We start from the raw sequence: 16,158 nt of genomic DNA, 5'->3' as shown, positions 1-16,158 counted from the left end.
GTTTACAGGGCGAGTAAGAAAGCCCGGATCCGGCCACGAAATTGGAATTGGGGCGGAGATCACGAGGGGCCCTGGGCAGGCTGTGTCGGATATCCGGAGGAGATTGTCAGGTGGCAGGAAGGGGCTTACTAGGGAATGAGTGGGAGTGTGAATGAGCATGTGTATGTGCGAGCGCGCACGCGTGTAGGGAGTGCGTATGGACGCGCGTCTGCTAAGAGGTCAGAGCTGCCTCCTAGAGTCAGGAGGAGGTGTTTACAAACTCGAGGGGAGATCTAGGAGGACGCACCTCTGTCGACCCCCAACACCGCAGGGGCGGAAGAGCCTAGAAAGGTGAGGAAGAGCTGCCAAACCCGCAAGCGACCGAGAAGCCGAGGGGCGGGGTCGGAAGGGGCTGTGCCCAGAACCAAGCCCTCGCTGGAGGTGACCCTACTCGCCTCCAGCGCCCCTCCTCTTCAGGGGTTTGATTCAAAAGGGGCTCCTCGTTGCCTCATCATCCAGCAGCCGACCAAACAGATTCCCGGAGTCAGCTAAGTGGCGGGGGATTAGAGAGCCGAAGGGTACCAATTTCACCCAGGCCACGCCCCTCCAGTCCGGGGCGGCGATTGGTGAGTGAGTCCCGTTGCTATGACAGCGCACGGAGGCTGCCAGTGGCTGCGTCTCGCGCCTTTCCATTTCACAGCCCGCTCCGGGGAGGTAGGAGGGGCTGGTTGAGTCTCCATGGTGACTGCAGACGCTTCAGTGAGGGCTGCTGGTGCTTGCTAGAAAACACCACCGCGGCGGCTGGGATCAAGGCTGAGGAGAGGCCATGTCGGACCTGGGCTCGGAGGAGTTGGAGGAGGAGGGAGAAAATGATCTTGGGGTGAGAGCTCCGGGTGACGGGGGCGCGCTTCCCGGGGTATGCGGTGGTGGGCGGATCCCCGGAGGCCCCGGGTCGCATAGTAGGTAGGAAGACCACCTGGCCACGGTGGATGCTGGGTTCTGGAAGTTGGTGGTGGTGAAAGGTAAAACGTTATGACGTCTGCTTGCCACATGTCTTCTCTCTCTGGCCCTCTCCCTATGGCTCCCTCCCATTAAAGGCAAAGATTTCCAAGCCAAAGCCCAAGTCCTCCTCCCGGCCGTTACCCTCCATCCCGGCAGTTTCCTTGGGTGACTGGGTCCTCCCAAGGTGCCATTATGTTCTTGAATAAATATTTCTGCAATGGAGCTTGGCTCCTTGGGATCCAGGTGAGTGAAGGAAAGCTGCGTTCAGGCGGCCCAAGCCATGCCGAGGAGGTCTCAGCCTCAGCGAAGGTTTCCTGAAGATATTACCATATAGGTCTATGATCACATGTTATTTCCTCACTCTTGTGGGAACCCAGGTTGTTGGAATTGTTCCTCGGTTTAGGCAGCAGAGAGGAGGTAAGGGACACACAAGTGCAGTGAGCTGGGCTCTGTGTGAGCATGTATGTCCTGTCCAGGAATGAACCTCACTCAGCAAGAGGGTGACCATTTTCTAGCCGACAGGTTGGAGCCTCAGCCTCTCTCTGTCTGTGCAGGGTACAGGATTGAGATAGTTTTGAGTGAATGGGAAAATCTAGCCCTGGCTGGTGTGGCTTAGTGGATTGGATGCCAACCTGTGATCTAAGAGGTCGCCGGTTCAATTCCCAGTCAGGGCACATGCCTGGGTTGTGGGCCAGGTCCCCAGTAGGGGGCAAGCAAGAGATGGCTGATCTGTGTATGTCTTGCACATTGATGTTTCTCTCCCTCCCTTTCTCTCTCTCTCTCTCTGAGTAAATAAATAAATAAACATTAAAAGCAAATAAATAAATCTTTCAAAAGAAAAAGAAAAACCTAGCACCTCTGCTATGATAGATGCCGTCTGTGGCTGCCCGGACCCTTTAACTAGCTGTGTACATCTATCTCCCACCTTCTACCTGCTTTGCTGCAGGGTGAGTACCTCCTTGCCCTGGAGCCACCAGAGCCACCTGGCCAGTCTGGAGAGCCAGAAGTGGCTGGGAGGTGCCTCCCCCCCAGTAGCCAGCAGCTAGTGCTAAAAACCAGGACGAGCTGCTGTGATCTGCACTCCAGATTCCCCTGCATGATGAGGCTGAGACTGGGACGTCACTGGATGTCACCTGTGCCTGGTGACCTCCTCTTTCCTACCAGTTTCTCCAACCCTTACTGGTCTTTCTGGGGAGCACTTAAAAAAAGTCACTTGCTCAGCGTCTGCCACAATGCCTGTCCAGTCAGCTTCCTAATTTTTCCCCTCAGATGGCCCCACTAGGTTTGTAACTTTTCCGTGCCCAGGAGTGGTTATCTGCCTCACCCAGACTGGGCAGAGGATCTGGAGGACTCCACGCACTACTATTTATAAAACGCTTAGCACGTGGCTGGCACTTGCAGAGTGGCAGTGGTCACTGTGCTGGTTTTATTGGTTGTTATTGTTGTTGTTGCCAGGAGTATGAAGGGGAACGAAATGAGGCAGGTGAACGGCATGGCCACGGGAGAGCCCGGCTGCCCAATGGAGACGTGTACGAGGGGAGCTACGAAAACGGGAAGAGACACGGCCAGGTCGGAATGGGTGACTTGAGTGGGTGGTTTTCTATATCTAACACTCTGTTAGTGAGCATTTCAATCAGGAGTGATATGAACCCTCTGATCAATGTGTTTCAGGGGACCTACAAATTTAAAAATGGTGCTCGATACGTTGGAGAATATTTTAAAAACAAAAAGCACGGTCAAGGCACTTTTGTATACCCCGACGGATCAAAATATGAAGGTAAAATGTTCTCACAAAGCAGGGTTTTGTGTTGCAAAGGTCTTCTTGGGGAATTGTCTGTGAATACGGAGATAAATGAGAAAGCTCAAAGTTCTCCAGACTAGTCAGTCATTCAACAAACACAAACTGTGTTCCTGTGTTCACAGGGTTGGTGCAGAAACCAGAAAGCCTTGCCGTTGTGGGGAATGTGACTGCCCCTGTGACCGGCACATTCTCTGCTGTGAGCCTGTGTGCTGAGGAGCAAAGGGAAGGGAGGCCGCTGGGCGAGCACAAACCTTGGGGAGGGGGTTGCACCCATGATGTCAGATGCCCTGTGGCATTTGCCTCTTGGACGTTGTTTTTACTGTTTCCATTTCTGATCCACGGCTTTAGAGGAGCACATTCTTTGTTTAGACCTGGTGGTGCCTTCCCTGAGGGCTTCTTGTCAGAGACATTCTGCCTCTTTAAACCTCTATGCTGATATCTGCCACACTTCTTTACTTGTGTTACGTTACGTCTCAGGAAGATTCTCATCCCCCTGTTTCCAAGAACCGCGCTGCTGCCACAGGCCCCACCGCTGTGCCCACAGCGGGAGTCTAATTCCAACAAGGGACCGAGGAAGTTCTGAACCTGGGAAGAGAGACAAGGCGGGAGTGGGTGTGAGCCGTCAGAAACTGTGTGCAAAATTCAATGTTCTGGGCTTCTTTTCTGGGAAGAAGTTGTCTAGCTTCGTCAGCTTTCCTGAAAGATCTGTGACCCCAGTCCTAAACTGTGGTGGCAATAGGTGTGACCTTGCCCAGGGGATGTCATCCCTCCCGGCCTCAGCTTTCTCATCTGCAGTGAACGAACACATGTGGAATACTCCGAATCATCCCTGATGGAGGGGAGGCATTCAATAAATGCTGGCTGGGTGCCCACATACCTGTGTGGTCTCTAGGCAGAGCTTCTTAATGAAGGTGAAATGCCCTTAGGGTGCAAGCTGGAGCTGACTGTCTGGGTGCCGGGCAAACCCAGAACCCAGGGATTCTAAAGCAGAGTTTGTGCCAGCACCCGAGGCCGAGTGGTGAGGTGCTGCACTCTCCCTGCCAGAGACGGGGTTTCTGTTCTGTTTCGTAGGTCTTCGAAGGCTTGCTCCAGAGGACACACCTGCTGCTTTTTAAATCAACTTTAAGCAGTTTAACTCAGGGTTGAATTTATTCCTTACCAAACCCTTATGAACCTAATCTCATTGTTGTCATTTTTTATTTCAGTGTAGATGTTAATACAGTTTGAGTGCCATACAAGCGTATGTAACAAAGATACTCAGAGAAAGGGATTAAAGAGGATCTTAACACAGAGATTAGCTGACACGTAAAACTTCTTTGGAAACAGTTGTAAGTTTCTGTCTATTCCATACGGTTTTGTAGTGTGCAGGGTGCAGCGATGCCTCAGGTCCTTCTCTGAGGTCAGGAGCTGCAACATTGCCTTCATCTAGGTCAGTGAACTGCTTCCAACCACGGAGTCTAAGTGAGCACGTAGCTGACTTCTTCACTGTCTGGTGGCTGACAGCCGCCGTAAGGAGCACAGAATGGGTTTCTGCAGGTTGGCGAGTGTGCTGGAACTGTGCCCAGGGCATAGGGCATGGCACGGTCTCCCAGGTGCCGAGCCACTGCTGGTCGGGGAGCCCAGGAATGGGCAGAGGCTGTGGCACTGTAACAGGTGGGATCTGGAGGCCACTCTTAGGTAGGCAGTCAACTTGACCAGAGGCAGGGAAGCAGGGCGGCTTAGGGGGTGGGGGATGAGGTTGGAGGGGTGAGTGTGTGTCAGAGACTGAGGGCCGGTGAGGGCTGGGAGGTTGGGAGAGGAGAGGAAGGGAACCTAACTCTCCATGCTGGTCCTGTAGCCTGCCAAACGAGTCCAAAACACAGGACGATGTGTTTGTGACGAAATTGTGCAGAAATAAGATGGTAGGACTTGAAGTTGGCTTTTCTGGAAGCTCTCAGATGGCAGGAGCTGGAGGAAGAAGTGAGTGCCTAGCTTTTGCGGTGCTTGTGGAGAGGAGAGCATGACACACTGAACCGTACACACCCTGATCTGCTTTTTAGTTCTGCTCTGTGACCTTGGGCCATACGAATGATCTCTCTGGTTTTCAGGCGCTGCATCTGCAAAACCGTGTTTTGGTTATTTCACATCAGAAATGAGGTGGCAAGTGCAAGACCCTAGCTGCTGGGTCTCCAGAAACGCTGGCTTCGTTCTCTTTTGTGTTTCCCCGACCCAGCAGCTGGGGTGGGTCGGGAGGGTCCAGCAGGGCAAACCAATGACCAACTGTGCTTTAAACGGGGAAAGAGCATCTTGTTCTCCTTTCTCTTGGGAGGGCCTTTACTTTCCAATGGTCTTTAATCTCCAGAGCAGCAGATCTGTAGGGAGCCTCGGGGGAGAAGGCGGATGGAGAGATTTATGACTGGCAGGTACTCCGGTGGAGAAAATGCAGCCCAGGCTGCCACCCACTCACCCACCAACCATAGGGGTTTCTCCTGGAAAGAAACACCGTTGAAAAACACTTTGTTCTTGATATGATCAAGAATGATGAAAGCGTAAGAGATTAGGGGTAGAAAGACTGAAAACAAAAAGTTAAATTTAAAGGTAAAGCAATGGCAATGAACTTGTTAAAGGGCATTCACTTCAGAGGAAGGAGCCTGACTCGGAGCTGTCCGTGAGCAGCCCAGCAGCTGGCCTTCCTCTTGGCTGTCGGCCTCGGTCTGCAAGGCATCAGTGACAGTCACGGTGCTAATTGGTATCAGTGGACCGCGATCCACTGGGCAGAGTCTCTGACAAGTTGTCAGGGAAACTGGGACTTTTGCAAAAGTTTGCTTGCCCTTCCTCTCTGGCTTGAAATTTACTGCCTTTTGCAATTTAATTTTTTCTTTCATTTTTCAAAATTTTCTGCAAAACACTTCTGTATTTCTCTTGCCAAACTACCCTGGAGGTCAGCTTCCGTGTTGGTTTTTAGGGTAGTTGCGGACTTCGGAAACCTCTATTAAGATTCTTTCAAATGTGAGCTGTAAGATTTGAAGACACTGCGAGTTTTCGGTGAAGAAATACCTTCAGTGCCTTCTAACTGATGACATTCAAGAACTAGTTTGTTGTTGTCCTAATGGTACAGGTGTGTTAGGAATTTTATGATCACTTTACCAATTACAATATGTCCCATCAAGTCAGCAAGAAATGAGCAGGGCCGTGCAGGGAGGTGAGCGGGGAAGGACGCCCAGGGGAGGGAGGGGTCCGCCCACAGGCCCCGTGGGCAGAGCCACAGTGTCCACTCGCACGAAGTTGCGTGCAGGTGGGGCTTCCCAGGGCGGCTGGGCTGGAAAGGCGCAGTGGAACCAGGTGGCGAGGTGGAACATGGAGTGAAATGCTGGCATGTGGCCGAGGGTCAAGCCTTGAGGGGACTTCTGGATCACTGAATACACACGAGGCAGGGGAGTGTGGGGTTGGGACCGCTGGCAACAGGGCAGACAAACACTGGTTTGAATCCTCGCTGTGCTGCTGGCCAGCTGTCGGCACACACGCATCTCCGTGGCCCCATACACACACCTGCACAGTGGGCTCAGCGAGCCCCTGACTCAGCCTCCCTCAGCCGCTCCCTACTCCATGCCTCTGGTCGCCAGGCAGGGAGGTGGGGTGGAGGGGAGTCAGAGTGGAAAGAGACGGTGGTGGAGGGCGGGCCCTGCTTCTCACCAGGACTTGCTTTTGTGTCCTCTCTTGCAGGGGAGTGGGTGGACGACCTGAGGCATGGCCACGGCATCTACTACTATGTCAATAACGACACCTACACTGGAGAGTGGTTTGCTCACCAAAGGTTCGTTTCTCTCCAGTGCTGTGGGTTGGCTCATGTAATGGGACTGTCACGATGTCCCACTAAGAAACAGGATCATGACAAAAGCCCCTGAACCAGCTCTGCCCAGCAGTTCAAACCCTTCGTGGCTTTAAGGCGAGGCTGCTGGACGATGTGCTACGGGGCAGGGGCACACTTGTTGGGGAGAGCACGTGGGTCCTTCACCTTAGAACCCCAGAGGCGTGAGAGACAAAGAGCCTTCTGGGGGCTGATCCCAGCTCCCAGGAGTGCTGCCTCTTCCGAACAAGACCCAGCCAACTGGAAGGAAGGTTCCTGCCGTGCAGCAGGCGGTGCCCGCCCGTGCGTGGGCACAGCGAGCAGGGGTGTGCTTGGGTGGGGCAGATACAGAAGACAGATGGCTTGTGTGCCCGCGTCCACCCAGACCACCCTAAATGTCTGTCTTCTGCACTGGAACGCTTGCCACTGCTGCAGAACAGAAGGCTCTGTGCTCCCTGTCTCAACCAGGCACGGGCAGGGTACCTACATCTATGCGGAGACTGGCAGCAAGTATGTGGGAACCTGGGTGAACGGACAGCAGGAGGGCGCGGCTGAGCTCATTCACCTGAACCACAGGTACCAGGGCAAGTTCTTGAGCAAAAACGTAAGTCGGTGGGAAGTGATGTTTGCCAGTGAAATACAAAGTACCCTCCTCCCCAGACTGTGTAACCGTGTGAATGGAAGATGCTAATTACTCAGGGAAACCCTTCCATCCCTCTGAGTGTGGGAAATGGGGCAGCTGTGCCTCCCTCCAAGCATCCTGATACCCACAGAGGGCAGAGTGGGGTGTAGGGAGGCCTGGCCAGTGAGTCAGATGTGAGGTCCTTATTTGTTGGGGACAACTAAATACTTTCTGCTGTTGAGCACACGGTGGTTTTGACTTTGTGTCCCCTGGGTTTGTGAGGCTGGAGCCGGGGAGGAAGACGTGAGCCCTTCCTTGCCTGGTGGCTGTGGGACTGGGGAACAGCATGGAGCGCCAGACCTTGGGTCTGAGGCCTCCAGTCAGGGTACCCATGCCCGTCATCTGTAGGGAGGACTTTGTGGCTGCTCTTGGCCTTCTGTCTGAGCCCTAGTGGGCACAGGGAGAGCCCCACTAACTAGAAGCCACCACCCCAACACTCGTGGCAGCTCCAATCTGGGGCCAGGCAGGCGCTGTCCCCGAGGAGACAGTCTGTGGAACAAATTGAAGGGGTTCGAGATCGACACAGGGAACACTTGAGTGAGTGAAGTAGCCTTAGGCTCTCTGAAAACTCAGTTTCCAGTTAGGTGTCGATCACGCCCTGTTATAGATGCTCGTCTCGGTCTTTGTACGACAGCGCCTTCTCCTCAGATCCGCAGGGTGCACGTGTGATTCCCAGCAACCCTCTCGTGGGGTGTTTGCTAGGACAGAGATTTACAGATCAGGGAGGCAGACCGTCTGGAGACAGATCCAAGTGTGTCTAAAAATGTAGTGCTCAGTAATGATGTCATTTCAAATTCATAACGAAATGACGGGAGAAGTCAAGAAATAGTGCCGGGACAACTTGGTAACTGTTTGGGAGAAAATTAAAATCGGAGTTTGTCTTCTAGCTTATAGATAAAGGTACTTTCTAGGCCAAATGAAGATTTAAATGTAAAAGAGAAAGTCATAGCAAAAAAAAAGAGAGAGACAAGTATTTATTAACTTTAAAATGAGGAAAGAAATGTCCTAAACAAAAATATAAAGGAAAAACCAGGAGATTTTGCCCAATAAAAACAATCCTTTGTAGACTAGAAAGCACCATAAAGAAGATGTAAGAGTTACATGATGATGGTGTCGGGATGTTTGCAACACTTAATATATAAAGGACATTAATCAATGGGATTTAAATGGTCCACATGTTGGGGGAAAATGCAACCTGACAAATAACTTAAAAGATATGAGTTAAAATGATGTTTTTTTACATATTACAAAAATGTTAAGCTGGAACGAAGGGTTCTAGTCCAGGAGAAGACACGGCTTTGGAGACAGAGGCTCTGAGCGCTGTTGTGGGAATGGAGACTAGCGAAGCCTCATTCTCGCATGCGCGTGTGAGCTGGGCACACCGTTGCCCAGAAAGGGCACTGCTGAAAATTCACCCTGGGCCACTACCAACAGTGTCGTTTTACCCAGAGACTCGACTCAGAATGTGTTTCCCGTAGCAGTCCTTGTCGAAGGAAGGCGTTAGCCCAGCTATCAGCCCCAGTACAGGAGTGCAGCAGACGATAGCTCCCCCACGGGGTAAAAGACCCGGCTGACAGCCGGTGCTGGGGAAGAACACTCGTAAATGCGGGAAGGCGTTCCCGCTGTGTTGCCCGTAAAAATAGAGTAGGGGTCAGTGTGCACGTACGTGTAATAGGATTTTTACTAAAAAACTTTCCAGTCCAGAAGCAAGGTTACAGAAACTACACGAAAATATTATTAGTAGTTCCGTCTCTATCTAGTTTGCCTGTGGCTGTTCACTTAGTGAAATTCTGTAATAAATGCATTACTTTTTAAAAAGATTTTATTTATTTATCTTTAGAGGGGAAGGGAAGGAGAGAGGGAGAGAAACATCAATGTGTGGTTGCCTCTCATGTGTCCCCCGCTGGAAACTGGCCAGCAGCCCAGGCATGTGCCCTGACTGGGAATCAAACCGCGATCGTCTGGTCCGAAGGCCCTCGCTCAATCCACTGAGCTACACCAGCCAGGGCTAAATGTGTTACTTTTATAAAGAGATAAAATGTAGTTAAGTTTTGAAAGACAAGCGACACAGGCCCCATGCTTTGCAGTTCCGTTAGCCGACAGTTCATCAAAGCCCTCTCGGATCCATAGTGGACGCCCCCAGATTGCGAGATGGGGCGGGTTTTATGGGGTCACATTTCTAAAGCTTTCGGACTTGCTACTTACTGGGTCTGGGCTCTCACGAGTGAAGTGCCCCTGGCTTCTCTCTGCTCGTAGCCCGTCGGCCCTGGGAAGTACGTGTTTGACATCGGATGCGAGCAGCATGGGGAGTATCAGCTCACAGACACGGTAAGCGGCAGAGGATATCTCGTTTCCCGCCCTGGCCCGCAGGAGAGTGGCTCAGGGACTCCGAGCCCATTGACGGTCAAGGGCAGGGCCCAGGCCAGCTCTCAGGGGACTTTCGCGTCTCCTCGCTCCTCCTTCACTTGCGCGTGTTCGTCCAGAACTAAACAATATCCCTCCGCAGCTATTCCGGAGACCCAGGCCTCGCTTTCCTGCGGAGGAAGCAGCTGATTCCAAGCCAGGGGAGGGCTCTGGACAGTTAGGTCCCTGAAATGACGGCTGAAATCTGTCACCATGATGTCACCAAATTTGTGCAATAACTCAGTGTTTTGGAGGTGTTCAGATGACTCACATCAAGGAAAATTTTTCTTTCTTTCCAATTCTTAACATTAATATTAATGCTAAACTGATATTTCGTGTTCCCATTAGCACTAACCAGCTGATTTGTCACTGTTAGGCACCCAGATATGTGTGGGGGTGACGTGGGGGCGTGTTGGGGTATCTGTGCCTGCACTCCTGCTGTTACTGTCTGGCCAAGGCCTGCAGGTCACAGGCCTTTTAGTAAAACCACGGGCGTCCCCCGGGCACAGCTAGGGCACCCCGCCGCCGTAACGGGCCCTTGGCCCCCTCGTTTCCCGGTTCCTTCTCCTGTTGTGTTCTCCTTCCTTTGTGTCAGTCTACAGGAGCCACTTTGTTCCCCAAATGGCCCGTGGTTCCTCCAGGTCTGTGAGTAGATGTCCGCCTTCGTTGCTGTGACCAGCACCTCAACGTCCTGTCCCCTTGGCCTTGTCCCCTTGCTTTGCTCCATAGCCCTTGTGCTCCGGCTGACATGAATCCTGGCCAGGGTCATTTTTTCAGTTAACTATAAAACACAAAGTAGCCCAAATGCTTGGTTTTGTTGCTAAACATGAGGCGCCACCACCCCTGAGCATGGTGTCTTCTCGGTTCCCAGGCGCCTAGTCTGAGGGTGAGGAGGGTTCCCAGGAGTCTCAGGGACACGTCACCCACCCGTGTGGTTCTGCAGCTCAGTGCGTTTGTGTGTGTGTGTGGCCCGTATGCTAGTCGAGGACGCTGCACATTCTTCGGGCTTTGTGGCTGGACTGCGTGGGGTGGGGAACCTGTCATCTGGCCCCCGAAGGGACCTGTCTGCTGAACTTACTGCCACCGGGAATGAATCCAGCCTTCGTAAGGCTTCCGGGTGCTGGAGCAGTTCCCTCAACCTGTGAGGCGATGAAAACAAAGCACAGCGTATTGGCTGTTTTTCAGTCTGGGCTCTGCAGGCAAGATTTAAACTCGAAGGCAGCATTTCAGGGTGAGGAGAAGGAAGTAGGAAGAACATCAGTGACGTCTAAGGGGGGAGTACTGACCTGAGATGACGTTCCTCTTCAGGGTAACCCGTGAGCTGGTGCACGGGGCCCTAGGGCCTTGGTCCACAGCCACACTGTGTTCTGGGAGACGACCAGATTGCGACGAAACAGGAAAGCCTACATTTCCACTTTTGGCCCCAAAAGGAAAGCGTTCCCTTAGAGAAGGGGTGGCGAACTGTAGCCCACAGACCAAACCTGGTGGCAATTGTGGTAAAGTGCCTACAACATCATATTTGTCATTTTAACCACTTTAAGTGTACAGCAGGTGGCAGTAAATCCATTCACACTGTTGTGCGACCACCATCGCCGTCATCTCTAAAACTCCCCTCCTCCCCCCACGCTGACACCCTGTTCCCCTCCCCCAGACCCTGCTGACTCCTGATTCACTTTCTGCCTATGGGTTTGCCCATTCTAGACATTTCACGTAAGTGGACTCATACCGCATTCGTCTGTGTGTGTCTGGATTATTTCACTCGGTATAATGTTTTCGAGGCATGTCCCTGTTGAAGCAGGTGTCAGAAGTCCCTTCTTTTTGCGGCTGAATCATGCTCCATCGACAGACACTTGGGTTGTTTCTGCCTCTTGGCCAGTGGATCACGCGGTGACAGCCACTGGTGTATAAATACCTGAGTCTCTCTGTCCCTCCCTTTCGGATTTACACCCACGAGTGACGTTGCTGGGTTGTATGGTAACTCCATGGTTCGTTTTTGGAGGAACTTCCCAAAGTTCTCCACGGTGGCGGCAACACTGCACGTGCTCACCAGCAGTGCCCGCGATTCTGCTTCCTGTTTCTGTAAGTGAGGTTTTATCGGAGCCTGGCCACGCTGGTTCACTTACGTACCATCCGTGGCTCTTTCAAATGCCGGGCCGGGTGAGTGGTGGCCACAGGCACCGGGCAGCTGGCAAGGCCCCAGAGAGTTGACGGAAAAGCTCGCTGATGCTGGTCTGAGAACAATGGTTTTCAAAGTGCACGTTGCAGCCCATTCACGAGTCACGGCATCAGCGTAGTAGATTGTGAGTGATGTTTAAAGAACTGAAATAGAGTGAAGTAGAAAATCTCAAGTGGATGTTGGTAATAAGCACGTGGGTTTTGCTTCAGGTTTGTACTTCGTGGCACAGGGTCGTGGCCTGCTGTGTATTTCCTCCCGTGGGCCGAGTGGTGGAAAGTAGCTGCCCTGGAATTTTATTTTCTCTCTGTAATCCTTGAGGCTAGAGCTTTAGTGTTTCCTCATCGCCGTCATTACAAGGTCGTCTTAGCATGCTGTTGGTCCTTTGCTTACTGTGAGGTTAGCATTCTCCCACAGAAAGAGCCCCAGAGTGGGAAAATGTGGCCGAGCCACGGAAAAGCGCGTGTGGTCTTGGCTGCCCTAACGGCTCCGGAGCTGGGGCGTGCAAACCCGCAGGGTGTTGCAGGGACAGCGTAGGCCCGAGCCACCTCTGCCACTTCTCATCCCAGCTCCTTCCGGAGCCGCGCTCAGCCCCGCACGGGGCCAGACGGCCGGCAGCTGATCTGGCCCCCGAATCGTGTTGCACAAATGCTCCGGTGCAGACCTGTCCTCTCTCCCGTTCCTTCAAGTGTGCCACGCCGGGTTCACACAGCTGGCAGATTCACATCTTCAAACTTAAAATAGGAACGAGGGGAAGAGGAAGAGGAGGAGGAAACATTGGTGACTGCAGTTCCAAGATGGAAAGCCACCAAAATCACCGAACTGGCCTTGTGGACGCCGACCCTGACTGAGGAGCAGCCGCCCGTGGATGTCCCAGGCCAGGAGGAGGCCCCAGGAATAGAGGGTACGGGCCTGCAGCTGTGGGGGGCAGGGTGGGGTGCTGAGAACAGCCTCTGCAAGACCAGCTATAGGCTGGTCTCCAGGGAAGAAGACACATGGGGTTGGGTATCAGGGACAGCCTCTGGGACCCGAGCCTCCTGTGGCCGGAAGGGTGGTCATCAGCAGGGTTGATTGCACAGGGTCAAGCCACAGCTCAGGCCCTCAACGACCTTGGTTGATTCTGTGGAAAACCCAGGAACTAAAATGTCTCTTGGACCATTTATGCCCTCACCTTGGTCAGGGATTGGCTGTGGGCATGACCTCAGGAAAGCCAGCTGACTGCAGCTGGGTGACAGGCCCTTTCCTAGAGAAGGGTCTGGGCCATACTGTTCCATGTCCCTCAAAATGGTCTTCCTGAGAAGTAGTGAGGCTGCCTGGGGTAACGAAGAATCGCCAGAGATTGACAGCTGAGCCGAGTGGGCCTGAGTGCACGAGCACTAACGCACACAGGTGGAGAGGTCAGGTGGGCCAGTTTCAGGCACGGCTGGGTCAGGCCTCTGCTCTCTGCTCTCATAGGCCTTGGCTCTGTTCTCTTCCCATGGAGACCAATCCTCATTGACTTTATCCAATGGTCACCCAGTCAGCTCAAGAAACCTGGGGAACAGAGAGATTCTCTTTTTCAAGACGGTCATCAAAACCCTTGGGATTAGGGTCATCATCCCTGAATCTGTCACCGTGGTTGGGGATGGGATGCTCTGTTGGCCAGGCCTGGGCTGGAGCTGGGTGACTTACCCCGGGGAGGGGTGGTCCCCTGAGGGAGAGTACCCTGAGGGAGGAGCGGGGTGCTGCTCTCAGCAGGAGGGAGGGTGGGTGCCACTCAGGCGAGGAAGCGGTCACCCCCCACCCAGGCCCGTGCTCCGCTGGACACTGTTTTCCTTGGTTTTGTCGCAGGTGGGGAGGAGCCTGTGGAGGAGGCCCAGCCTCTAACAGACGGTTCCGATGGAGAGAATGAATTCTTGAGGGCCAGCGAGGAAGACCCTGACGCCTTCAGGGAGGAGGGCAGTGAGTACGGCCGGGAAGACTTCCGCTATGACAACATAGAACAGGGTGAGCCTGAGCTCTGGGAGCAGGAGGCCTGGGGGAAGTGAGGCAGTGTCCACATCAGGACAGGCTGTGAGGCTGAGTGCAGGTCTCCGGGGCCTCTACAATTTCCCATCAGACCCGCGGGAACGTGGCTGCCTCCTAGGTTCCCCTGGGAACCTCCTGCAGCGGCAGGGACAGTGGGCGCCAGCCTGCTCTCTCTCTGCTCTTTGCTGACCTCCATTTCTACCAGGAGAGCAGGCCCCAGCCCGCAGCGTCCCTCGAGAAATGCGCAGCATGGCTGTGTGGTGCTGCATGGGGCTGAGTCACAGGAGCACGTGCAGGAGCTGGCAGTGCTGGGAACCAGCCCTTTTTAAGTGGGTTTGAATTAGCCATCAATCTAGAAGCTTCTGCCACTGCAGGTCCTGGGAGGAGGATGTGACCTCGAGTCTCCTTGGGGCTTCCGGTTCCTAGAATCTTTAAAAATCTCTCCCAGAGTGCTGAGGGCACTGCCAGCCAGCTCAGAGAGGGTTCTCTGCTTTCTGAACAACTTCCTACATCTGATGTGAAGGGGCTATCTTGGTGGACAGGCCACCAGAGGTCCAGGAACAGCCTGGCCTAGGCGGGCCCCAGGCCCCATGCAGCCTCGTTGGCCTCTGCTGTAAATGCAGAGCAAACACATTTCCCCTTCTTTTGAAAATAGCATGTGAAATAATTAAATCACACAGAGCTGTTTTCTATCAAAAGGCGTTAGACCTGCACAGCTTTGGACCTGGGTCGGCCGTGCACCGCGCAGTACCGTGGTGAGGCACCAAAGGGCTGTGGCTGAGAGCCGGGCCCAGAAACCTGGCTTTGCCGGTCGGTAGCCTGTAACCGCTGGTCTCTCGTGTGTGTGATGCAGCAGGGAGGAACCCCTCAGAGGCACAGTGCCCGGTGGCTCGTGTCCACGCAGTCTCAGCAGCATGGAGATGCTCGTAGGAGGAGGTTCTGGGCAGGTGGCAGACACGGTGCTCCCTCAGCCCCCGTGGAATGAGCAGAGAGCTTGCAGGACATTGGCGACTGGACCGCCTTGTGACTTCAGTGTGCCTGCTGTATGTCTGTCGTGCGCGACCTCTGTGTGCAGGACAGATGCATGACTCACCTGGAGCAGCGTTAGGAAGTATTTCTGAGAAGGGGGTGCCTCCAGCTGAGTTGAGGCTGCTGGAGGGGGCAGGAACATCGCAACCAAGAAGGAAATGCTACCCAGACAGGCAGCAGAGTCGGGGAGGGGAGCAGAGCAGGGTCCCTTTCCGATGGCCTTTCCCAGAGAGCTTGAGGGGGCATTTGGACTTGGTCCTGAGCATCGTGGGGAGGGAGCTTCTAGGCAGGGAGCTCCTCTGGGGCGGGTGGGGGTGGGTGCCCAGGGGCCAGGCAGGAGACAGGGGCAGGGGCTCCACTAGGAAGAAAGTAGGTCGGTTTCCACCCAGAAGCCATGGTGGGGAGCAAAGGGAGGGGACAGGTGTGAGCAATACTCGGGATGAGGAATCCGAGAATGGGAGGGGGAGGTTAGGTTGAGGCCATGACATCAGGATCAGCTGGTGTCTGAGACTTCAGCTTCCTGAAGCAGCCTGGACAGAGGGAGCATCCCCTGGAGAAGGGAGCATGGCCTCCAGGGGACATTTGACCAGGCCTGGGGACTCGGAGGGCTGGGCAGGGCGGTGGGCAGTGCTGCTGGCCTCCCCTCCGGTGGAGCTGGGGATCTGCTAAGTGTCCTGTGGTCACAGGACAGCCCCCACACAGAGAATTATCCAGTCCAGCAAATGACGAGTTTAAAAAAAAGAAGGAAGTTCGTATCAAATGTACTCATGTTTCCCTTTCCTTCCCAGGAAATGCAAGTTTTGAAGAGGATGAATCTAGACAGTCCGATCCTCCAGACTAAGATGGGGCACAAATGGGGGGCTGTGCCCTGCAAATGCCCGTCCCTCTGGAGTTAACGCCAACCAGTCATTAATCTTTCTTACTTAGTTTGTGAAGATGGTTTACGATGGCAAATAAAAATCCTCATTCTCCTTTGTAGACGAAATCACCTGTGCTTCCAGTCATTTACACAGACGGTGTCAGGTTATCTTGCCCTGGTTTTCAGGGTGTCTTCTAGGGTAGAGAGTGGGGTGCCACTGTGCCTCCCAGATGCGGTGGGGGCTTCTGGCTGAGCTGGTGCAGTCACTGTGCACTGAATTTCCTCTCTCGGATTGCCCTCAAGAGAGCTAGGGAGACCCCTGGACAGTAAGAATTTCTGTGTGATTCTCATAAACCGCAACATCATAAATACGCTTCAGCCCCGTGCAAAGCCCAGA

General features: G+C 53.6%; 1 protein-coding gene across 1 annotated transcript; it reads left to right on the top strand.

Annotated features, from left to right (window-relative positions):
• Positions 1-717: 717 nt before the first annotated feature.
• Positions 718-15,880, top strand: RSPH1 (radial spoke head component 1). Its single transcript, XM_037043029.1, has 9 exons — positions 718-859; positions 2,437-2,550; positions 2,653-2,758; positions 6,485-6,575; positions 7,077-7,212; positions 9,547-9,618; positions 12,611-12,770; positions 13,697-13,852; positions 15,691-15,880. Exons 1-9 carry the CDS (start codon positions 806-808, stop codon positions 15,741-15,743), a joined length of 942 nt encoding a protein of 313 aa, XP_036898924.1. The 5' UTR covers positions 718-805; the 3' UTR covers positions 15,744-15,880.
• The last annotated feature ends 278 nt before the right edge of the window (positions 15,881-16,158 follow it).

This window comes from Sturnira hondurensis, unplaced genomic scaffold (assembly GCF_014824575.4).
Source record: "Sturnira hondurensis isolate 20B ecotype Veracruz unplaced genomic scaffold, ASM1482457v3 Scaffold0003874, whole genome shotgun sequence".
Classification (NCBI taxonomy): Eukaryota; Metazoa; Chordata; class Mammalia; order Chiroptera; family Phyllostomidae; genus Sturnira; species Sturnira hondurensis.
Note: the sequence above shows the minus strand (reverse complement) of the source record. Positions and strands in the feature narration are given on the sequence as shown.